The sequence below is a fragment of the Saccopteryx bilineata genome, chromosome 5, assembly GCF_036850765.1.
Source record: "Saccopteryx bilineata isolate mSacBil1 chromosome 5, mSacBil1_pri_phased_curated, whole genome shotgun sequence".
Classification (NCBI taxonomy): Eukaryota; Metazoa; Chordata; class Mammalia; order Chiroptera; family Emballonuridae; genus Saccopteryx; species Saccopteryx bilineata.
This window is the reverse complement of record NC_089494.1, coordinates 66503982-66527268: the sequence shown is the minus strand read 5'-3', so window position 1 is coordinate 66527268 and position 23287 is coordinate 66503982. Positions and strand designations below refer to the sequence as shown.

The 23287-nt window shown below is 38.5% G+C and overlaps 2 protein-coding genes across 7 annotated transcripts; one reads left to right on the top strand and one right to left on the bottom strand.

The window, feature by feature from the left end:
* The first annotated feature begins 1511 nt into the window (after positions 1-1511).
* SSB (small RNA binding exonuclease protection factor La) lies at positions 1512-12766 on the top strand. Of its 3 annotated transcripts, XM_066279479.1 has the most exons (13): positions 1512-1626; positions 1964-2083; positions 3821-3892; positions 5826-5929; positions 6018-6192; positions 6843-6950; positions 7035-7135; positions 8544-8615; positions 8929-8971; positions 9344-9484; positions 10217-10403; positions 10528-10659; positions 10925-12766. In XM_066279479.1, exons 3-13 carry the CDS (start codon positions 3830-3832, stop codon positions 11011-11013), a joined length of 1215 nt encoding a protein of 404 aa, XP_066135576.1. In that variant the 5' UTR covers positions 1512-1626; positions 1964-2083; positions 3821-3829; the 3' UTR covers positions 11014-12766. The 3 variants fall into 3 exon arrangements, with proteins under 3 accessions (XP_066135576.1, XP_066135575.1, XP_066135577.1); XM_066279478.1 differs by lacking the exon at positions 1964-2083 and having other exon boundaries at positions 1516-1626; XM_066279480.1 differs by lacking the exon at positions 1512-1626 and having other exon boundaries at positions 1995-2012.
* METTL5 (methyltransferase 5, N6-adenosine) lies at positions 11061-22214 on the bottom strand. Of its 4 annotated transcripts, none has more exons than XM_066279485.1 (8): positions 21985-22214; positions 21582-21732; positions 19062-19176; positions 18390-18571; positions 17562-17644; positions 13236-13287; positions 11474-11523; positions 11061-11117 (listed from the first exon to the last, which is right to left on the bottom strand). In XM_066279485.1, the coding sequence occupies exons 2-8, from the start codon at positions 21688-21690 to the stop codon at positions 11079-11081; spliced, it is 630 nt and encodes a 209-aa protein (XP_066135582.1). In that variant the 5' UTR covers positions 21691-21732; positions 21985-22214; the 3' UTR covers positions 11061-11078. The 4 variants fall into 4 exon arrangements, with proteins under 4 accessions (XP_066135582.1, XP_066135580.1, XP_066135581.1 ...); XM_066279483.1 differs by lacking the exon at positions 21985-22214 and adding an exon at positions 21844-21973; XM_066279484.1 differs by lacking the exon at positions 21985-22214 and adding an exon at positions 21921-21943.
* Between the last annotated feature and the right edge of the window lie 1073 nt (positions 22215-23287).

The following is a 23287-nucleotide window of genomic DNA, read 5'->3' as shown; positions in this document are numbered from 1 at the left end:
AGAGGCTGTGGAGAAAAAGGAACCCTCATACACTGTTGGTGGGAATGTAAAGTAGTACAACCATTATGGAAGAAAGTATGGTGGTTCCTCAAAAAACTGAAAATAGAACTACCTTATGACCCAGCAATCCCTCTACTGGGTATATACCCCCAAAACTCAGAAACATTGATACGTAAAGACACATGCAGCCCCATGTTTATTGCAGCATTGTTCACAGTGGCCAGGACATGGAAACAACAAAAAATCCCGTCAATAGATGACTAGATAAAGAAGATGTGGCACATATACACTATAGAATACTACTCAGCCATAAGAAATGATGACATCGGATCATTTACAGCAAAATGGTGGGATCTTGATAACATGATACGAAGCGAAATAAGTAAATCAGAAAAAACCAGGACCTGCATTATTCCATACGTAGGTGGGACATAAAAGTGAGACTAAGAGACATTGATAAGAGTGTGGTGGTTATGGGTAGAGGGGGGAAAGGGAGAGGAAAAGGGGGAGGGGGAGGGGCACAAAGAAAACTAGATAGAAGGTGAAAAAAAAAAAATCATGTTTGTTTTAATATATGCTGCTCCTCTTACTATGTGCCAGGCACAGGTCCCAGCAAGGTACATATTATATATCACATCTAATGCTCACAACTTAATAAAGTAGATGATATGTCTCATTGGTCCTGTTTTACACATGAGCAATAAAGTTGAGGAACTTGCCAAAGGTTAGTCTGTTAACCAGTGAGCGGTCTTTTAAACCACGCAGTCTGATTCCAGAGCCCCAGTTCTTAAACACTTATTATATTATTGTTTTCTCACCTCCAAGGTAACATGAATCTTTGATTTAAAAAATTTCAGTATAGCCCTGCTGGATCTCTCCTAAGTTACAGCATCCTTCCGAAGCACAGAGATTTAGGTTTCATCTCCCGTCAGGGCAAAGACAGGAACAAATTGATATTCCTGTCTCTGTCTCTCTTCTGAAATCAGTAAAATAAATATTAAAACTTTTTTTCACTTGTCTTTTTTTTGAGATTACAATATGATGTAGTGTAGCTATATATGGATAATTAAAACAAACAAACAAAAAAAATCTAAAAACGTAAAAACCAAACACTTCATATGAATGGAGAGCCTGAGGAAGGGCTGGAGATATAAATGACGTTCAAAAACATTTAAAATTAAGCCCTGCCCAAGCATGTCAGGATACACAAGTCCGGGTAGGCCAAAATGGGGGGAGGGAGGGGAGGTTCGATGATGGCTGGGAGAAAAACAAATCGATGTTTCTCTTTTCCTCATTCCTCTCTACTTACAATAAATTAAAATAAAATAAAAAAAAAACAATTACAAATACATATTTATTCTGACATTCTCCATCATCCTGCCGGACACCGTAGCACTGGCGAGTGGGACACACTACACTGTGGAAGTCCGTAGCTGGCGCGCACTCACGCTCATAAACCGGCGCCGGCATCTGCGCTCCCGACGCCACGCCCCTCCGGGCGCAAGGGCTGCCGGGACGGTCCCCATCTTTACGCGCGTTAGGCCGGCTGGGGCGCTGGGAGGGAGAGGCGCTGCAGTCGCTTTTAGGGGTCTTGTGGCCCGGTTTCGCGGGACCCGGATCTTAAAGGTGAGCAACTCCCGGGGACTAATGAGAAGAAGGTACAAAAGGGTCGTGGTGCCGCGGCGGTGTTTTCGTTATGCTGTCTCGGGCTAGGCGCGTCAGCCTCTCTCCTTCCTCGTGTTAGGTCGTGAGCCGCGTGGGCCGCGGCCGAAGGCGGCGCTCTGGGCACGGAGGGAAGAAGGGCCCCTGGGAGGAACGCTGGAGTTTGGGGTTCTGTGCGCGTGGCTGGGACCCGAGCGAGCCAGTGCTTGCTTTGGTAGGGGTCCCTGGCGGAGGTCTTTGGACAGAAGCTTCCCGCAGTCCCACTGCGTCTTTAAAGTTTTCTGCCCTCACGGTTTTACAGTGTCTCTGAAGGCAGACGTGTGGGGCCACCTGTGTAAGTTTCTGAGGAGGTGAGCGCGGCCAAGCTTCGGAGCGTTCCTTGGATCATGTGGGAGAGAGTGAAGGCCCGAGAATCAGGACTGTAGGTGTTCCCTTGGAGCCACTCTTTTCGGTTTTTAAGGTCTTCATTCATTCACATCAAAGCTTTTGTACGAAATGTGTAGGTGTGGCTAATATTTCACATTTAGTTGTACATTTGGGGGAAGAATAGGATGATACGAAGTTCCAAAATTGGGTAGGCCAAGAAGTTTTCGGGGACTAAATAGCTCTTCCATCTCACCCTTTCCTTTATAAGGTGCCCTAGGGTCATGGTAATAACTTAAGAATGTAGATTGTGGTTGACAAACCAATGCATCAGATTAAGTAAACTGTAGTGGAATGTACACCGTGTTAATCCCTCTTGCAGGAACTTCCAATGTGCATCCAGTTTATTGCATAGTAATTACAGTGTATTAGTGAAGCCTTCAAGAAGTGCACCAATGATAGTTCATCACTGGAGGAAACTAATGGCAGATATCCTTGATGAGTTCCTGTTTACTTTTGTACAGTGTGGATGACTGGGTGGTTTGATAGAGCACCAGAGGCAATTAAGATTTGGCTTTATGTCCCTAGCAGCCTCATATTTTCCTGCGTTGCTAATCAGGATACTGGTTAGCCAGTATATTAGTGAATGAGTAGGCATATAGTATTCTCAGTTAAACATTGTTTTAGTGTCCTATGCTCTCAAATCGTCATTTTCATGTGTTCCTTAGTAAACAGTATCTAACTGAAAACCCAGGCTATTATATATGAATATTTTTTACCTTAAAGTTATGATAATATTTGCTGATAAAAGATTTTAGTAAGTCAGCTGTGACTACTAATTTTAAAAATTTGACCCACACCAAACGGGGGACTGAGATCCATAATGAAGGTAATCATTTGCATTGTTATAGAGATGAAACATTGATTTACTGAAAGGGGTGTGCATTATCGGTTGCTTTTCAGTTTTCCATCACTTATCCCAAAATTTTCTTTTGCTGAAATTTGAGAATTGAGTAGAGAAATTGAACCTATGAAATTAAAAATTCTTGATTAAAAATTTTACTTATTGAGAAAGAAACATGGATTTGTTTTTCCACTTATTTATGCATTCATTTTGTTTAATTCTTCTATGTCCCCTGACTGGGGATCAAACCCGCAACTTTGGCATATCCAGATGACCCTAACCAACTGAACTACCCAGCTAGGGCTCTTGATTTTTTTTAAATTGATTGTAGAGAGACAGAGGAAGGGGGGGGAAGCATTCATTTGTTGTTCCACTTAGTTGTGCCATTCATTGGCTGCTTACTGTATGTGCCCTGACCAGGGATTGAACCTGCAAGCTTCGTGTTCTGGGATAAGCTTAACCAACTGAACTAATCTGCCAGGGCCTCTTCATTGTTTATTATTATTTTAAAATTTTTTAAACAGTGAGATATCAGTAATTTTAAAACACTATTTTTATGATCTTGAGTTTTGTTTTGTTTTTAAATAGGTGAGAGCAGGGGTGGTAGTGAGGCAGACTCTCTTCCGCACTGGGCAACCTCATCTGGGGCTGATGCTGAGTTATTTTTAGCGCCTGAGGCTTATGAGCTGGAACCAATCAATGGAGCCACTGGCTGCAGGAGGGGAAGAGGGTGGGGTGAGAAGCAGATGGTCCTGTGTGCCTTGATTGGGAATGCAACCCGGGATGTCCATATGCCAGGCGGATATTCTATCCACTGAGCAACTGGCCAGGGCCTGGTCTTGAGTTTTATGTTAAAAAGTAACAGTAATGCCGATTTGGAAAAATTTACAGATAGCCACAATGGCCGAAAATGGTGATGAAAAAATGGCTGCTCTGGAGGCCAAAATCTGTCATCAAATTGAGGTATGATCCTTGTACAATTCCACTGTGAAAATAAACTCTTTGAAAGGAAATGTCTCAAAACAAATACAGAAAGAACATTTAACATTAGTATGTGTATTGACCTATTCAACATTTGGTTTGGCTTTGATTCTTGGAATTAGTTGTATGCAGTTTTATATTGGTGGAGCCAGTTTATAAAATCTAAAGACTGTAAACATTTCAAAAGAGAATATGGTAGACTAATTAATGTTACTTAACTTTTTTTCCTTTAGTCTTCTTGTTTATAAAGTGAGGATAATATACTGCTATAAAATATCCCCTAATATTAGTGAGCAGTATAGTAGTAGTGCCTTCCTTATAAGGTGGTTGTGAGGATTACATTAGTTAATACAATGTAAAACATGTAGTGGATTTTTTGCACTTGATAACATAATTCTTTGTAAAGTGCCGTCCATGTTCAGACATACACACACACACACACACACACACACACACACACACGACAGAGAGGGGCAGGCAGGGAGAGAGATGAGAAGCATCAGTTCTTCATTGCAACTCCTTAGTCTCCTTAGTTGTTCATTGATTGCTTTCTCATATGTGCCTTGGGGGGGGGGTGCTGCAGCAAAGTGAGTGACCCCTTGCTCAAGCCAGTGACCATAGGGTCATGTCTGTGAACATGCGCTCAAGCCTGTGACCTTGGGGTTTTGAACCTGGGTACTCTACGTCCCAGTCTGATGCTTTATCCACTGCGCCACCGCCTAGTCAGGCAGTAACACTATATTTTTGAAGGTCTTAGTTGTCTTTCTGCCCAAATAGTTCTCTGCTGTTGTAACCTTTAAGAGAGTATCTGTTTTCAGAGTCCTCTTAACATTTTTTTGAACTTAAGTCTTGTATTTACAAGTTGAAACTGTACAGTAGTGGCTGCTGTGGGAAATTATTTCTTAATCTATGTTCTTACTGAAGAACTTAATATTATTTGCTGTGTTTTTGGCAACTCCCAAAACTTTTTTTTTTTTTGAGTAGTACTTCTTTGCCATTTAAATTTTCCTATTTTTCCCCTTTTTGTACTAATTTCTTTATAATTGTAAAGACAAATTACAAATTATCCTGTTTAATGTTAGAATGATACAAAGATGTAGATAGAAAAAGTTAATGATGTCTCTTCTACAGCCTGCCACCTCTCATATCCTTCCCTTCTGAGATAATCAAAGTTAACGGCCTAATGAATACATTTTTATACTTCGGTCAGTGCTCACACTAACATAATTTTTATTTCCTTCCCTTTCCCCCATCAAACATAGGATGTAATATACTCAATTCCCTGCTTGATATATAGGCTATTTCCAGTATTTTTAGCTGTAATAGTTTCATCATGAATATCTTTATGTATAAATCTTAACAAATGTGTTTACTGATTTAAGATAAAATTCCTGGAATGAGAAGTACTGGCTCAAGAGTTATGCACATTTTTAAAAATTTTCAATACTTAGGGCCATTTTACATCTTTACCTGCCTGACCATTTGTCTGTGTTCAGGCCAATAGTAGGTATACTTGTTTTTAGAATTTTGGTCAGTTTGTCCAGTGAAAAATGTTGTTTCATTAATTTACACTTCTTTGATTAATAATGAGTAATGAGGTTGAACTTTTGTTTATAGTACATTTTTAGTTTGTCGTTTTTTTAAATGTCCTTTGTTCACTTTTCTATATTTTTATTTACTAAATCCTTAGGTATGTTTTTGTTGACATATCTGTTAATTTAATTAATTTTTAGTTTTATCTTTTTGTTAAATTTTTATTATAAGTATTTAGTTATATTTTTGAGGACATACTTATTGCATCCTTATGACATGTATTTTTAAAGAGTAGAACTTGGTGATGTAATATAATAAAAAAACTCTGGGATTGGAGTCAGTGTTATATAATGATCTGAAATATATTGTAATTATCTTGCAGTATTACTTTGGTGACTTCAATTTACCACGAGACAAATTTTTAAAGAAACAAATCAAACTGGATGAAGGCTGGGTACCTTTGGAAATAATGATAAAATTCAATAGGTAAAAACCTTTTAAAAACCATCTTTAGATTTTCTGTGAACAAGTGCCAATATTAAGTCTTACAATGCTTTTTATACATTTTTGTCAGGTTAAACCGTCTTACAACAGACATTAATGTAATAGTGGAAGCATTGAGCAAATCAAAGGCAGAACTCATGGAAATAAGTGAAGATAAAACCAAAATCAGAAGATCGCCAAACAAACCCCTCCCTGAAGTGACTGATGAGTATAAAAATGATGTAAAAAACAGATCTGTTTATATAGTAAGTGGGCCTTTAACGCATTTAATTATATCTTACATTTATTTAGAAAAAAAAGATAGCAGAGTTGGAAAGAATAAGGGCTCAGGAATCATAGCTTTACTACTTACTATATGTCCATCACCACTTAGAATATGTCCTTAATCTCTTTAAGCCTTATCTTCATAAATGTAGATAATACTTTTACCTTTTAGAACATTTATGAGAAATGGAAAACCCATATACCATTGGACAAAATCTTTAGCATATTATGAGCACCCCGTGCATATCACCTGTTTTTATTTATCATTAGCTGAACTTGATAGCAATTTTCTTTAGCATATTAATTTTTAAGTAGTTTTTTTAATTCCAGGAAACTTCAGACATACAAAAGTAGAGTGCATATATGGTGTACCGTTATCCAACTTCAAGAGCTGTTAACTTGTGAATCATCATATTTTATCCCTGCCCCAACTGGATTATTCTGAATTAAATCCCAGATAAAAGAGTCACTTTTATTGCACTGAAGAACAATGGCTCTTAACCAGAGCTGTTAAACATCTGGAAGGGAGGGATGGATGGGTATCCTAGCTTCATTTCAAGACAAAATGATTCAGAATTTCTGGTTAATTGTTTACCTGAGAAGTCATTTGTACATTTCTTGCTGTTCACAGAAAGGCTTCCCTACTGATGCAACCCTTGATGACATAAAAGAATGGTTAGAAGATAAAGGTCAAGTACTAAATATTCAGATGAGAAGAACATTGCACAAAACATTTAAGGTATGGCTGTATAATGTAACAGATTTTTTTTTAGTTGAAAATATATGGGACATAACTAAAAAAATAATCTTCCTCTTTTAAAAGGGATCAATATTTGTTGTGTTTGATAACATTGAATCTGCTAAAAAGTTTGTGGAGACTCCTGGACAAAAGTACAAAGACACAGATCTGCTAATACTTTTTAAGTAAGTATTTTTGCTGATGTTTTTCTGGCTACTTAGTTGTGTGGAATTGACACATTGGTTTAGGAGTATGGAATAGCATCCTCTATAAGGCCAGTAGTTTTGGTATCTGTAGGCATACTTTGAGAAATGCTGAGATTTCCTTAGTGGAAACTGTTAGTCCTTTGAGAATATATAGAAGTGTTTTATTAGTGTTTTTTCTTTGTTAGCAATTAACAAAGCAGGTTAAGTTTTAGTACTTAGTTGGCATCTAAAACTTATAATCAGGCTGGATACTAAAATGTGGGTTTTTAGCGTTAGAGAATAAATCACTATACAATTTTTATCTGTTATTTCTTATAGACCATGTATGCTTATATTTTTATATAGTACAAAGGATTATATAATAGAGATTTGGATTACATTCTTTAATATGTGTGTCTAAAAACTAGGACAAACCAGAGCATTTCATGATAAAGTTAGACATCTTCCTACTTTGGCAATACAAAGTATTGCAAATACGCTATGCACTAAAACTGGTTGGTGGACTGTGATGAATCATAATCAGTGTTAAATCCTCAAAAGTTACTGTTTTTAGTGAGAGAGAGGGACAGAAACAGACAGGAAAGGAGAGGAAGCATCAACTTGTAGTTGTGGCGCTTTAGTTGTTCATTGATTGCTTTCTCATATGTGTCTTGACTGGTGGGCTCCAGCAGAGCTAGTGACCCCTTGCTCAAGCCAGGGACCATTGGGCTCAGGCCCCCAACCATGGGGTCATGTCTATGATTTCATGCTCGAGCTGGCGAACTGCGCTCAAGCCGATGAGTCTGCAATCAAGCTAGCGACCTCGTGGTTTCAAACCTGGGTCCTCAGCATCCCAGGTTGATACTCTGTTCATTGCGCCACCAGGCTTAAAAGTATTTATATTTTATAACATGACTTTATAATTATTAATTTTTGGATCTCAGGAATTTTAGAATTTTCTCCTTTTGTGAAATGAACACTATTGAAAACTCTGAAACATTGAAATATTTTGCATAACTTAAGTCTACTTTAAAAAAAAAAAATACATGAATGATAAAAACCAGTATGAGATTGTTCGTGGATATGCGCTTCTTTTGGGGGTCATGAAAATGTTATGAAATCAAATAGTGATAGCTGTACAATCTCAATATATATATTAAAAAGCACTGAATTTAAAAAAACACTGAATTATACACTTTAAAATGGTGAGTTTTATGGCATGTGAATTACTTCTTAGAAAAGCTGCTATTTAAAAAAAAAAGATATGAGTAACTTCCTTGACATCTTTTTAAATTTTTAGGTAATTATGTTAATAGGAAATGTAACATTCCTTATGCCATGTCTTAATCATTCATAATTTGAAATCTCTGTTCTTATTAATTCAGCCTTTATATTTTATGTCCTTTAGGGAAGATTACTTTGCCAAAAAAAATGAAGAAAGAAAGCAAAATAAAGTGGAAGCCAAATTACGAGCTAAACAGTAAGTAAATAAAGTTATTAGAACATTTTAATTATTTCTTTGACGAAAGTATATAGTGGTTCTGGAAAATGGTGCTGATGAGATCTGAAATGAGGAGCAATGAATGGGCCTTTTGCTTGTGCAACACTGAGGTCTAGCTACTGTGGTAATCCATGGCCACGCTGTGTTGCACTTCAGCATTGGACAGTCAGAAATCCTGAGGACTGGTTTTGGTTATTTAGTTCAGTGATCAGGGTTAACTTTATCAGGATTTAATATTCTTATATAGTAAATGGAAACATTCTAACTACTAATTACATTTTTTTATTTGTAGAGAGCAAGAAGAAAAGCAAAAGTTAGCAGAAGATGCTGAAATGGTAAGTATATATTACTGGTATCTAAAAATTAAGGTCTGAGGACTTTTCACAGAAAATATATAAGCAAAAGTCTGTAGTTTTCATTATGCTAAATAAATACTATTTCCTAAAATTGTTGTTTATGTAGAGATAATCTAATAACCATATTTATATAACTAAAATGTATAGCTAATTCATCATAACTTGTAGGAGAAATTAGTTAAGTCTGAGTCAATGTAAATCAAAGAATGACAAAAGAAAATGTACCAACTGTTAAAAACTACTTTAAATAGTACTTCAGTTCCTAACCTTTTCGTTTCAAGTGGTGTAGGCCATTTGATTTGTGCTTGCTTTTAATAAAGTTTTATTTTATTGCCTTGTGTATTTTTATAGAAATCTCTAGAAGAAAAGATTGGTTGCTTGCTAAAATTTTCGGGGGACCTAGATGATCAGACCTGTAGAGAAGACTTGCATATCCTTTTCTCAAATCACGGTGAAATAAAATGGATAGACTTCGTCAGAGGAGCAAAAGAGGTATGGAAACGTTCATATACTTTTTGCCAATGTTGAAAAATCCATAGAGTGGTAGAGCCTTGGCCTGGCGTGCAGGAGTCTCGAGTTAGATTCCCGGCCAGGGCACACAGGAGAAGCGCCCATCTGCTTCTCCATCCCTCCCCCTCTCCTTCCTTTCTGTCTTTCTCTTCCCCTCCCGTAGCCAAGGCTCCACTGGAGCAAAGTTGGCCGGGGCACTGAGGATGGCTCCAAGGCCTCTGCCTCAGGCGCTAGAATGGCTCTGGTCGCAACAGAGCAATGCCCCAGATGGGCGGAGCATCGCCCCCTGGTGGGCATGCCGGGTGGATCCCGGTTGGGCGCATGCGGGAGTCTGACTGCCTCCCTGTTTCCAACTTCAGAAAAAATACAAGAAAAAAAAAAGAAAAATCCATAGAAATTTATCTTTTAGATGAAATATAGTAGAGAGAAAGCAGTAATTTTACTGATGTGTTTGTGAAAATGGTTTCTATTTAATCATTTACTTGCTCATTTTGTTGTTGCTGTAACTCCATGTGATATCTGATGTTTTATGTTATGCTTTGAATAACTTGAATTAGTGACTGCAAGTTTTGTAGTAACTTCCTTCCTTGATGTTCACTAAAATTCATTGAAACTGATAAAGGCATGGACAATTTTTCAGGCGAGAGAAAATTACTTTGATGGAATTAACTGGGACCAACAATTTAAAGGTGTGGCTTTTTGTCTTTGGTGTAGGGAATAATTCTATTTAAAGAAAAAGCTAAGGAAGCACTGGATAAAGCCAAAGATGCAAATAATGGTAACCTACAATTAAGAAACAAAGAGGTGACATGGGAAGTACTAGAGGGAGATGTGGAAAAAGAAGCATTGAAAAAAATCATAGAAGATCAGCAAGAATCCCTAAACAAATGGAAGTCAAAAGGTCATAAGTTCTGATTTTTCTCTGACATTTTGGTTACTTAAACTTATTTGCTTGAGTAAATATTGTAATAGGTGTTCAAAGACAGTGGCAAGAGATTTAAAACATTTCTCAATTGTCCCTTCAGGTCGCAGATTTAAAGGAAAAGGAAAGGGAAATAAAGCTGCCCAGACTGGGTCCACTAAAGGAAAAGTACAGTTTCAGGGCAAGAAAACTAAGTTTGATAGTGATGATGAACGTGATGAAAATGGTGCATCTGGTAAGTTTTTCTAAGTCCTTTGGTACTTTCATGAGAAATTATTTGTGGGAGAGAACAGTGATGTGGTTTTCAATTGCTGTATGACATTCTTGGGTTGTGATTTACCCCAGTTTATCATGCTGTTTTACAAGGATGTTTGAAAGCTAAGTGTAGAGAGCAGGTCTGTGCTAAAGGAAAAGCCTTTTGTCATTGTTAATTATGCTCAATATTAAAAATAGAGTAATCCTTACAGTGAACTTAACAAAAATTAATTGTTATTGTATAGGACCAGTAAAAAGAGCAAGAGAAGAAACAGACAAAGAAGAACCTGCATCAAAACAGCAGAAAACAGAAAATGGTGCTGGAGACCAGTAGTTTTAGTAAACAAATTTTTTATTAAATTTAATTAGGTTTTCAACTGCTTTTGTCTTTAGAGGCTTTTAAAAAGAAAACCGGATTAGGTCCACGTCAATGTCCACCTGTAACAAAGGAAACTATTTGTTTAGCTTGTCTTTTTGTTATCCAAATGAGGATTTTTTTTAATGTACAGTTCTGTTATTTCAGATTCAAAAGAAAGATTCTTGTACTAAATTGCCTTTGTAATATGAGAATGTATTAGTACAAACTAATAAAATGCATACTATATAAAAAGAGCAAAAACTTAAGTTTTTTTTTCTTTTTCTGCCCAAAGTATTTGAGAACAAATTTATCTTAAACCAGAGTATTGGCTGTTGATTATAGGATTCATGATCTGTCTCCCAGGCTGGCTTTCTGTATTTACTGGGCTACTTGATAACATTAGAAATAATTATATTGTAAAGTTCAAGAGACTTACTGATTTCTTTTTATGAAATTTATATGATGCTGGCAGGTCATATCTCAGCTCTATAAAAAACAAAAAAAGCCACCTAAGGATAAAAATTACATTTCCAAGCATTTACCACCCTTGACTTAAAAAAAAGTTCCCATGAATTAAAGCACTAAATGCTGGTCAATTGAAAAGTTTAGACCTGTCACATTACCTTGGTATCCAAGGACTCCCTTGATATATCCCCAAGTTTAGCTATGGCAGATTGAATTTGGCATTTCTGCTATTTTGGTCATTTGTACCAAAATTTTGAGGTTATGGGGAAGAGTTTAGAAGGATAAGAAATAGACAAAACAGTACTGTGTTTCACCATGTATAAGATGCACCTTAATTTTGGGGCCCGAAATTTGAAGAAAAAAAGTATTACATAAAGTTATCGAACTCAAGTTTTATCATAAAATTCATACAACTCGTCCATGTGAAAAAGCAGGAAATGCAAGTAAAATCTACAACCATTGTATCAGACACACCCAGTTTTTAGGCCCCAAATTTTTCGGCAAAGAGTGTGCCTTATACATGGGGAAATATGATATAGCCTATGAAAATTATAGTACCATCCTATTTTTAATTTCCTAATCAATAGCTAGCAATCTCATAACTAAATTTTGTCTGGATTTTAGTAATGGTAGTAAGTAGCTAATCATTTTCCCACTAAGCTCTCAAATGGAAACCCAATTTTTTCATATTTCTTTCTAAAGAATAAGTTAAGTTATCCAAACTTACCGATCCATTTTAGAGGGGTGGCAATGGGTCTACCTATCCCTTCATATTTTGCAACAAATTCTGTCTCTAGGTCACAGCTCTCAAATTTTAATGTGCAATTATTTTCAAATCAAATGTTGAGGTGCAAGTTATAATTCAGTAGGTCTGGGGGGAGCCTGAAATTCTGCAAGTCCAACAAGCTAGCAAGGGATGTCAATGATGATGTAAGGACCACATGTGGAGTAGCAAGGCTCTGGTTTGGTATACTACTGGAACTGTTCTCAAGTGCTCCATGCTGCATATTCTAATACCTTACACTACATAAGGAATGACAATACTTTTACATATTACTAATCATGAAGAACCAAGTAATAGATCTAGTTGTATGGTTAACACCGTAGTGCTAATTCATAGATTATATGTAAACATTTCCCCTTATTGTACTATTATTTCAGGCTTTTCAAAATTATTTGGATTACAGTTAGCTTCTAGTTCTATGCTTTCCTCGTTTTGATGTTTGTATTATCCAATTTACTAATAAAAATGTATCAAGCATGATTTACTCAGTGTGGATGACTATATTGTATCCCCCACTTAAAAAAAAAAAAGCTTCATGTTATTTGACTTCAGGGGCAATTAGGAAATTGAAATAGAAAGGTAATTCAGGCATAATCTGGTAGGGTTTTTCATGAATGGATTTCAAACTGAGGTCTGACCAACATCAGACCTAAGGTTTTCCACTGAAAAGCTAGATAGGATTCTCTTTGAGCCTGGAGTGACCAAATACTTGGGTACTACTGGAAATCTGAATAAAGTGCATACATAAATCGGGACAGCCGTAGGCAAACACTGATACTGTGCTTTTACTCCATTTGCTACCCATTACCATCCATGCCCGTTTTGCCACACTAAACATGACTTACAGTACCTTCTCAGCACCTTTATAAAAATTCTGGTTTGGCTTATGCATTTTGGCTTTTTTAATTAGTTGAGATTTATCTTATGAGAAGTTTAAAAATTGTCTTACCTGCAATGATGTCTATCTTGATTTTCCATTCTGCAGCTTTCTTTTGAATATGCTGAACATAATAACATGTTAATGTGAACTGATTTATAAATATTTTTAAATTGTTTTTTACTAATACTTGGCATTAAGTTTTTAAGCTTTTAAAATTTCTTTAGAATTTTTATTTTTTACAGAGACAGAGTCAGAGAGAGGGATAGATAGGGACAGACAGACAGGAACTGAAAGAGATGAGAAGCATCAATCATCAGTTTTTCGTTGCGACACCTTAGTTGTTCATTGATTGCTTTCTCATATGTGCCTTGACTGCAGGCCTTCAGCAGACCAAGTAACCCCTTGCTCGAGCCAGCGACCTTGGGTCCAAGTGGTGAGCCTTGCTCAAACCAGATGGGCCCGCACTCAAGCTGGCAACCTCGGGGTCTCGAACCTGGGTACTCCGCATCCCAGTCCGATGATCTATCCACTGCACCACCACCTGGTCAGGCTAAAATTTCTTTAGAATTTAGACCCTTAAATTTTATTAAACTGAATGGATAGATTTAGAAAATAAAAAAGGAAGCCATTTTAATATATTTAACCATTTGAGCCAAATTACATAATTAAATCCAAGTCATAAAGCTATTTATTATTTCAGAAGTACATCAAAGTGCACAATGTACTCATGATCTCTGCAGAATTATTTTATCAATATATACAACTATCCTGGAAACCATTCAACAGAGGTCTATGTACATGGGTGGCAGTATGGTATAGCAGTTAAGAATACGGTCTCTGAAGCCAGACAGCCTGAATCTGAACTACCACTATGCTACTTACCCTGAGTTACTCATTCTTTCTGTGTCTCAGTTTCCTCATCTGTTAAATGAGGATAATAATGGTATCTCATCAGATTGTTGTGGAATATGCAAAGTGCTCTGAACTGTCCTGGCACACAGTAAATACTGAATGTTAACTATTTATAGGTCTTACATTCTTGAACCACTTCATAAAGTTTTTTTTAATTTGTTACAAAAACTGCTTTATGAACTCCCCCCCCCGAAGTTAGAAGCAGGGAGGCAGTCAGACTCCACTCTCGCATGCGCGGGATCGGGATCCACCTGGCATGCCCTCCAGGGAGCGATGCTCCCTTGCAGCTGGAGCCATTCTAGTGCCTTAGGTGGAGGCCATGGAGCTGTCCTCAGTGCCTGGGCCAACTTGGCTCCAGTGGAGCCTTGGCTGCGGGAGGGGAAGAGAGAGATAGAAAAAGGGGGAAAGGTGAAGAAGCAGATGGGTGCTTCTCTTGTGTGCCCTGACGGGAATTGAACCTGGGACTCCTGCACACTGGGCTGACGCTCCACCGCTGAGCCAACCAGCCAGGGCCTGCTTTTTGAACTTTTAAACATAATATATACAACACTTCAACATGAATAGAAATGGATAAAAAGTTGCCCATAATCCCCTAAGTAAACTATATGCATTATTTTCTAGAAATACTAGAAACTAAAGATACCAATATTTGGTATTACAAGCATTTTGTTCATGTGGCAGTCATTGTTCATACTTAAATGGCATCAAGCTAGTTGATAAAAAACTTTCCCTGAATTTTAGGTTCAAATATTGCCATTATAAACAATACTGACAATATGTTTATACTTGCAGTTTTTTCTTGAATTTAATAAATAATCCCAGTGTTAGGTATATTTTCCCATTTTGAGATCTAGAATTTCTGTATAAGAATATAGCCTTTAATGCAAATAATACTGGAACTTAATGAACTCTTAGGATCTTTGATAAATTTGTAAGAAATAAATTATGATGACATTTCTTTGCTAGCTGAGCCCTAAGGTTAAAGTTTTGGGATGTCACATTATACAATGGAATGTGGTTGGTTCTCGCAGAGATGTCAAAAAATAAATGCGGTATGTTTAGGATAAACATCGAAAGAACGGTGCCTGGCTGACCTACTTTGCTTTAACTGAGCCAAGAACTAAATTCTCACAATGCCTAAATGAAGAAAGATATGGCACAGCTTATTAGCATATGCCAGGATACTTATATTTTACCTATTTCTAAAAATATAAAAAAAATTACTGTATACAATATGAATAGAGGGCCAAGCACTTTTAAAAGACAAGGGTATATAGTTTAGAGGTATAGGATATGTTTCAATGACAGTGGGGTATGCTTCAGTGACAATGTACTGATTATATAGAATTAAAACTATCACAATTACAAGCTTAACAAGGACTTAGTATTAGTTTATTCCTTATCATACTTCCTTTATATATGCATAAAATACACCAGATTAATTTTATTTATTTTAAAAGATTTTACTTACTGATTTTAGAGAGGAGAGAGAGAGAGAGGAAAGCAGGGGGAGGAGTGGGAAGCATCACTCATAGTTGCTTCTCAAACATAACTTGACTGGGCAGGCCCAGGGTTTGAACCCATGACCTCCACGTTCCAGATCAACACTTTATCTACTGCGCCACCACAGAACAGGCTATACCAGGTTAATTTTATAAATTAGTTACTGTGCAATTGGAAATACATATGCACCATATATATAAAAATACATATGGTGCCTCTTAGTGGTGGAACATGGCAATACCAAACAGCAAAGATGGGAATTCCTTGGTAATGTAGCTACAGGAATTCATTCAAATAATTATAGACTTTGCTGCTTAGTTGCAGTTTTTACTGGCATATTTTACATGGTCTGCATGAACTGTATATGAGTAAGGTAAAATTTATGGATTTCAAGTTGTGCAGAAAAGAGTTCATAGCAGGCCTGACTATCCTTAGAAAGGCCTACATATAATAAGGTTGGCACTTGGCTGGAGTATGAGAACTTAAATTTTGGGAGTGTTTCCATTCCCCATTCCTTAGTTGATAACACTCACTGTGCTTAAACTGTATGCTGAATACCTGTTTTGCTATTGGGAGGCTGGAATTTGGGTGTCAGGCAGGAGGGTCTACCTGATCAGTCCCAATAAAAATCTTGGGCACTAAGTCTCTAATAAGCTTCCCTGATTTGACAGCATTTTACATGCCTGTCACAAAAATTCGCTGCTGAGAAAATTAAGTGCATTCTGTGTGACTTCACTAGAACTCTGGAAGCTTGCACATGGTTTCCCGGACTTTGATGTATGCACCTTTTCCCTTTGCTGATTTTGGCTCTGTACCCTTGAGCTGTACTAAGTCACAGCCATGAGTATGACTACATGCTGAGTCTTGTAAGACTTCCTTGAGAATCATCAAACCTGAGGATGGCTGGGGATCTCAACACAAGCCTTTAGATTCCATAATTACTCGTGTTTGCTTTCACACATCAAATGGAGACTTATTTACTAGCAGAGTATGTTGTGTTCTGCTGCCTACCTACATGCACTACCACTTATTGTTAGCAATATGTATTTTTTAGCTATGTAACTTATATTTTTCAAGGATTATTATATTACCACATATCCAGAACTCTGTTTCCAACTGGATTACAATACACTGTATTTACACAAATACTTTTCCTACAAAATTACTTTAAAATCTCTTAATACATTTATGATTTAAAGTAATAATAGCTAGTAGCACTTATATATTCCAGACACTAAGTGCTTTGTAAGTATTATCTAATCTTCACAACAACCCTCAAAGTATAAGGTACTCTTAGTTCCTTATACTTCAAGAGTATATGTGAGTGCTGTAGAAGTGATGAAAATGATCTCTCAAGTTCCTTGGCCAAGATACAGATGAGAAGCAGCAGAGTTGGGATCTGAATCTAGGCAGTCTCACTCTATCATCTATGTTTTTGATCAGTTATATTGACACACAAAAAAAATGTACCACCCCACCCCCAATTTTCTATGATACATCTTATACACTCCCATGTGTTATATGCTGGCAAAAAGAAAAATGGGAGAAGTGGGGTATGAATTCAGGCTCAGTGTTGCTGGAAACCAGGCCTTACTGCCTTCTGTATGTCTACCAGGCCACACAGGGCCACTGGGACTCCATGCATCAATTAGGATTTAGGCAAACAGGACATATTTTAACCCTAGTTATATCATACTTCTCTACTCCTGAATTATAGTCTCTTTCCTGGTAATAGTTCCTGCCTGAATAAATCTTTTGACTAAAAAGAAAAAAAGTTATATTGACTAGAAGAAAGCTAATCACATGCTAGCTAGTTAAAGGGAAAATTCAGTTTTTAAGTGGTAGATGTTAAAAAGGATCAGGAAAAATAAATACTCTGGTATTTAGATTTATTTATCAGTAAATAAGTTTCATAGCAAATCCTCAAAACACTGTCATGAATTTAAAAACAAATGACACAGAATATCTTGACAAACTTACTTCTCTAGTTGAGGATTTGTGTAAAGAATATACTGCTGTTCTTGCCATTTCCAAAGCAGTCTTCAGAAATGCCATATCTGTCCCTGTGAAGAGTAGAAAAAGCTCCAATTTACATTATATACCTATTATCAAAATAGACTAAATGGTAAAAGATTAAATGAATACCAGGTATTAATAAATACCAAAATAGCCACTTCAAATTCTTTCTACAAAAAGAGAGGGTACAAATAATTTAATAAAACATCTAAAGATCTTATAAAACCAGAATTATACTCCTATCTGAATAAGGATAAAGTAAAATTTTTAGTATATTCCAAAATAACAGCTTTCAGAGAGGGGGAAAAGGGGACAGCAGTAATCAGAATCAGGTAGGGTGGGTACACGTACAACTTTTAAAACTATGCATGTCTTTTTCTTACTGACTTCCTATCCTCCTTGCCCACAGCGTACACAACATAAAAAGCCAGTGAGTCACTGTTACTGATGGACACATGATGAAACTCTTGGGTGTATTAAGGCATTAAAAAGAAGTTCTAAAGATATAAAGTCCTTTATAGGATTCATAATCATTCATAAGGATTAGGTAAATCATTCTTGAAACCAGATGGAGTATAAATAAATGAATAATTTTTTTTTTCATTTAGTACAAATCTGAAAACAAAGACTGAAAATTTCAATTCCCTAGCCATGCATTAAACTAATTGAAATTTTAGTAACTATACTGGTAAGAGATTCGTTTATTTCATGAAGAGTGATAAAATCACTTAACCCAAATAATCAATGAGCAAATGGTTTTTAAAACCAGTACACCTGATTCTTGTTACCGACCTTTATTGTTTTTGGTCCCAAAGGGAGGATTCATAATTACTGTATCAAATGACTTGGACATTCTGTTAGATAATGAGCACACATCACATTGAACTAAGTCAACATTTGTTAACTCAAACTCTTCCACATTTCTATTAAATATTTCCAATGCATCTTCATCTATGTCAAATCCAATGCACAACCTATAAATACAAAACACACAAAAAGTGACTACTTACAGTTTCTAAGTCAAAACAATAATACAATCAAAACCATATAAAACAATAATACAATCAAAACCATATACATTTCTCTTTTTAATTTTTAATTTATTGTGTTGACATGGTGTGCCAAACCATACAGGTTTCAAGTGTACAACTCAGTATAATACCATGTACACACCGCATTATGCCCCATATACACCTTTAACCCAACTGGCAAAGTAAGAATGAGTGTTCCATTTCATCAGCATCACTTTCCCACCTGGCAGGGGTTGGAAACTCAGGTTGTAGACAAGGGAGGTTGCCTGCTGCTGTTACTGATTTGTTTTTTAGTTCTGCTCATTCAAAATATATTCATCAGATTCTTGCTCCCATCATCTCATACTATAGAGTCCCAAAAGTATAATCAGTTGATCCTACTTATGCTTATTAAAGCCGCCCCATACCAAACAGTATATACTAGATCACCTACCCTGCTCCTAATATTGCAGTCCCAATGCTGAGTACTCCACAACCACATCCTAGATCTGCAACCACTTTATTTTCAATGTCATCATATGTGTTATGAATTGTATAGAGCATACATGCTAAAAGATTAAAAAATATTAGAAAATTAGTAAGCAAGTGGATGACCAAAATCCAATTTATACTAATGACTCTTTAAAACAATTTGTCTTTCATTATCTAGTCCTTCCCCAAATGGTATTCCAGGTAATTAAAAAACATAAGGCATAATAACTTGGTAATACAAGGCTCCACAAAAAACAAAACACATACCAGTGGTTCCCCAAAACTAGTCTCTGGTGAATGCCAAGAATGACAAAACTGAGGTAAAATGAGAAAAATAAGGTCAAAATGTTTTATTTTTCCTCAGCCTGTTCAAACATTGCCATGCACACGTTTCAGTTTTCTTTGATGTTGAAATATTTTTATGAAAGGATGGGAAGAGTAAATAGGTTTTAAAAATCTTTCCTTGTCAATAAACTTGGCAACCTTGTATCAGTGTCCAAAATTACTTTGAAATTTTACTGATTTGTGAAATCTGTAATTCTGGGAACCACAGCATTAACATTAAAATGGCACAGAACTTATTTTGCAACAAATTTGTCACCAGAACATAGGTACCATAAACTTAAGGTAGAACGGGAAAGGAAAAGACCTACATCCACAATATAGCTTTTAAGAGTCACATATTCAGACACATGTTTATGATCTACAGACATATATATTTATAATCTTCTAAGACCTAACGAGAACTACTGAGGAGTAGAGCAGAAGCTGCTAAGATAGGAAAGGGATATTTCAAAAACACAAAGGCCTTGGATATAATGAAGTTTACCCATGAGTAAGACCACTGATACCTGCCTACGGATATCTGACCCTGCAAGAATTACTGGCCATCATTGATGCCCCAGGATCCAGAGGTTTTATCAAAAACACCAATACAGGACATCTCAGGCTGACTGCACTGTCCTGATTATTGCTCCAGGTGTCAGTGACTTTGAGACTGGTAAAGAACAAACACATTTGCATGTTACACACTCAGTGTGAAACTGTTGTGTGTGTGTGTGTGTTTTTAACTGGATTCCACTTAGATACCCTGTAATCAGATGATATTAAAGAAAGCATTATCGGCCCTGGCCGGTTGGCTCAGCGGTAGAGCATCGGCCTGGCGTGTGGGGGACCCGTGTTCATTCCCGGCCAGGGCACATAGGAGAAGTGCCCATTTGCTTCTCCACCCCCGCCCCCCCTCCTTCCTCTCTGTCTCTCTCTTCCCCTCCCGCAGCCAAGGCTCCATTGGAGCAAAGATGGCCCGGGCGCTGGGGATGGCTCCTTGGCCTCTGCCCCAGGCTTTAGAGTGACTCTGGTCTCGGCAGAGCAACGCCCCGGAGGAGCAGAGTGTCGCCCCTGGCGGGCGTGCCGGGTGGATCCCGGTCGGGCACATGCAGGAGTCTGTCTGACTGTCTCTCCCCGTTTCCAGCTTCAGAAAAAAAAAAAAAGAAAAAAAAAAAAGAAAAAAAGAAAGCATTATCTAAATTGAGTAAACTGGTCTTAACCCAGACACAGTTTTGTGCCAATTTTTGGTTGGAAATTATTACAATATGTTGGAGTTGAGTACAGGTATGCATGTAATTCCCTTGATTTTCATTGGCAGCTTAGAAACAGAACTATGTTGCCCTGGCTGGATAACGCGGTTGTTTGGAGCATCGTCCAGACTCGATTCCTGGTCAGGGCACATACAGGAATAGATTGATGTTCCTTTCTCTCTCTAAACTCGGTAAAATAAACCTTAAAACAAACAAACAAACAAACAAACAAAAAACCAAACAACTATGTTGGAGGTAGACTAGTTTCCTTCTTGCAGGTGTAGCCAACAAATTATCTTTCCTAAAACTCCCCAGTGACTTTATAATGCGTTTATTAAATATGAATTTTTCCCCTGTATTACTAGGATCAGTCTCTTATCAAGCAATACTGATTATCAGATCATTTTTAAAAACTGAAATGTATTCTCATATTATATAGTACCTCTTTTGGATTTGTTAAACTCAGTCCTTCAGCCAGCAACTCTATAATTCATTTCTAGTGCAGAATATAGCATAGAAATCTCTGTGCTGACAATTCGTTGCAATAGGAAATTGATTCGTACTTAGCAAACATTTACTGAGCTCCTAATTAGTACCAGAAACTATTCAGGCACTGGGAATTGTGTGAACAAAACCAAAAAATTCTTTGCCCTTAAGGAGTTTATAGTGTAACGAGAGAAACACATTAAAAAGATGTCTGACAGCAAAAACCAAACAGCAAACTGACAATGTGTGTCTGTGTAGAGGGTGTCTAGCTGCGGTGTCAAGGAAGTCCTCTGTAACGTGATATGTAATCTTTCAGATTTCCTCTAGATGCTCTTTGTATCCAGACAACTGTTCTCATTTCATTAGGGAGTGGGGCTAACCAACCTGCGAAGCAAAGCCGAGGTCACCAGCAGCCCTACCTGCAATGTGCGGCCTGGTGGGATACTGTTCTAGAAGTAGCTTGGGCTTTTCGAATCCATCAACTTGTTGCAGGCGACTCTCTAGTTCTTTAAGCCTTAATTTCTTCATTTTTTAAAAAGGATGGGCTCTCAGGGTTTAACGGAACTGGATCTGCAGAGAAATCTGTTTAATCTGAATTTCCCGTGCGCCCAAACCCCCACCCATTTTTCTGCGCCGCCAGTCAAGGGGCCGGGCAGTGGATGAAGGACACCAAGGACACACCGCCTGTTTCCAGGTATCTCGCGCGGACCTCGAGATTCTCGGAGATCAGCGCAGGATGCAGCCTGGACTTCACGCACCGTACGGGGGTATTTCAAGAAGCTTCTCGCGCCGCGGCCCGGGGCCGGAAGCGCCGCTACTCACGCGCGTCCTCGTCGGCTCCCAGTAGTCCTCGCCCGGCTGCAGCCGCGGCCCAGCTCAGTGGTTCCGCCGGCGACTGAAGCTCCTCATCCACCTGCACACCGGCCCGGTCCGCACCGCCAGTAGAGCCCGGGCTTCTCGTAGCCCCCCGGCTGGACCCAGCCGCCTGTTACAGAGCCGTTACTCTCCAGCTTTTTCTTTTTCTTTTTTTGTATTTTTCCGAAGCTGGAAACGGGGAGAGACAGTCAGACTCCCGCATGCGCCCCACCGGGATCCAGCCGGCACTCCCACCAGGGGGCGATGCTCTGCCCTTCCCGGGGGTCGCTCTGTTGCGACCAGAGCCACTCTAGCGCCTGGGGCAGAGGCCAAGGAGCCATCCCCAGCGCCCGGGCCATCTTTGCTCCAATGGAGCCTCGGCTGCAGGAGGGGAAGAGAGAGACAGAGAGGAAGGAGAGGGGGAGGGGTGGAGAAGCAGATGGGCGCCTCTCCTGTGTGCCCTGGCCGGGAATCGAACCCGGGACTTCTGCACGCCAGGCCGACGCTCTACCACTGAGCCAACCGGCCAGGGCCTCCAGCTTTTTCTTGACAACCAGCTGGCCCTTGAAGCATAGTAAAACAAAGAGGGTGAAAATTAGGGTCACTTTGTTTTAATGCCCAGTGTGGCCCTTTCTGCCTATCTCCCAACTCCCCTCTCAGAAAGTAGCAATCTCCTCTCCTTTGCCTCCTAGGCCATTAGCATGTCCTATTTTATTATAACTTTGTTTCCCTCTTTTTAGTTACTTGGGTCACTTACCTCAATTCACACAGGGTGGTGATGTCAGAGAAGCCCAAAGAAAAGAGTTTTAGGCCCTGGCCGGTTGGCTCAGCGGTAGAGCGTTGGCCTAGCGTGTGGAGGACCCGGGCGCTGGGGATGGCTCCTTGGCCTCTGCCCCAGGCGCTAGAGTGGCTCTGGTCGCAACATGGCGACGCCCAGGATGGGCAGAGCGTCGCCCCCTGGTGGGCAGAGCGTCGCCCCTGGTGGGCGTGCCGGGTGGATCCCGGTCGGGCACATGCGGGAGTCTGTCTGACTGTCTCTCCTGACTGTCTCTCCCTGTTTCCAGCTTCAGAAAAATGAAAAAAAAAAAAAAGAAAAGATTTTTTTTTTTTTTTTAAGGTCAGGAGCTGGTGTGAAAGTAACTAGATTTGGACAGGTTTAAAACTAATAAAGCCCTGGCCAGTTCGCTCAGTGGTAGAGCGTCGGCCTGGCGTGCAGGAGTCCCGGGTTCGATTCCCAGCCAGGGCACACAGGAGAAGCACCCATCTACTT

What these genes read in the sequence shown, in the direction of transcription:
- SSB (XM_066279479.1), top strand. Translation starts at nt 3,830, where the DNA reads ATGGCCGAAAATGGTGATGAAAAAATGGCTGCTCTGGAGGCCAAAATC. An exon ending in TAGCAGAAGATGCTGAAATG is followed by an intron (nt 8,972 to 9,343) that starts GTAAGTATATAT and finishes GTATTTTTATAG; the next exon opens with AAATCTCTAGAAGAAAAGAT. An exon ending in TCGTCAGAGGAGCAAAAGAG is followed by an intron (nt 9,485 to 10,216) that starts GTATGGAAACGT and finishes TCTTTGGTGTAG; the next exon opens with GGAATAATTCTATTTAAAGA.
- METTL5 (XM_066279485.1), bottom strand. Translation starts at nt 21,690, where the DNA reads ATGAAGAAATTAAGGCTTAAAGAACTAGAGAGTCGCCTGCAACAAGTT. An exon ending in CACCAGGCCGCACATTGCAG is followed by an intron (nt 19,177 to 21,581) that starts GTAGGGCTGCTG and finishes TTAATCTTTTAG; the next exon opens with CATGTATGCTCTATACAATT. An exon ending in AATTTCATAAAAAGAAATCA is followed by an intron (nt 11,118 to 11,473) that starts GTAAGTCTCTTG and finishes CCTTTGTTACAG; the next exon opens with GTGGACATTGACGTGGACCT.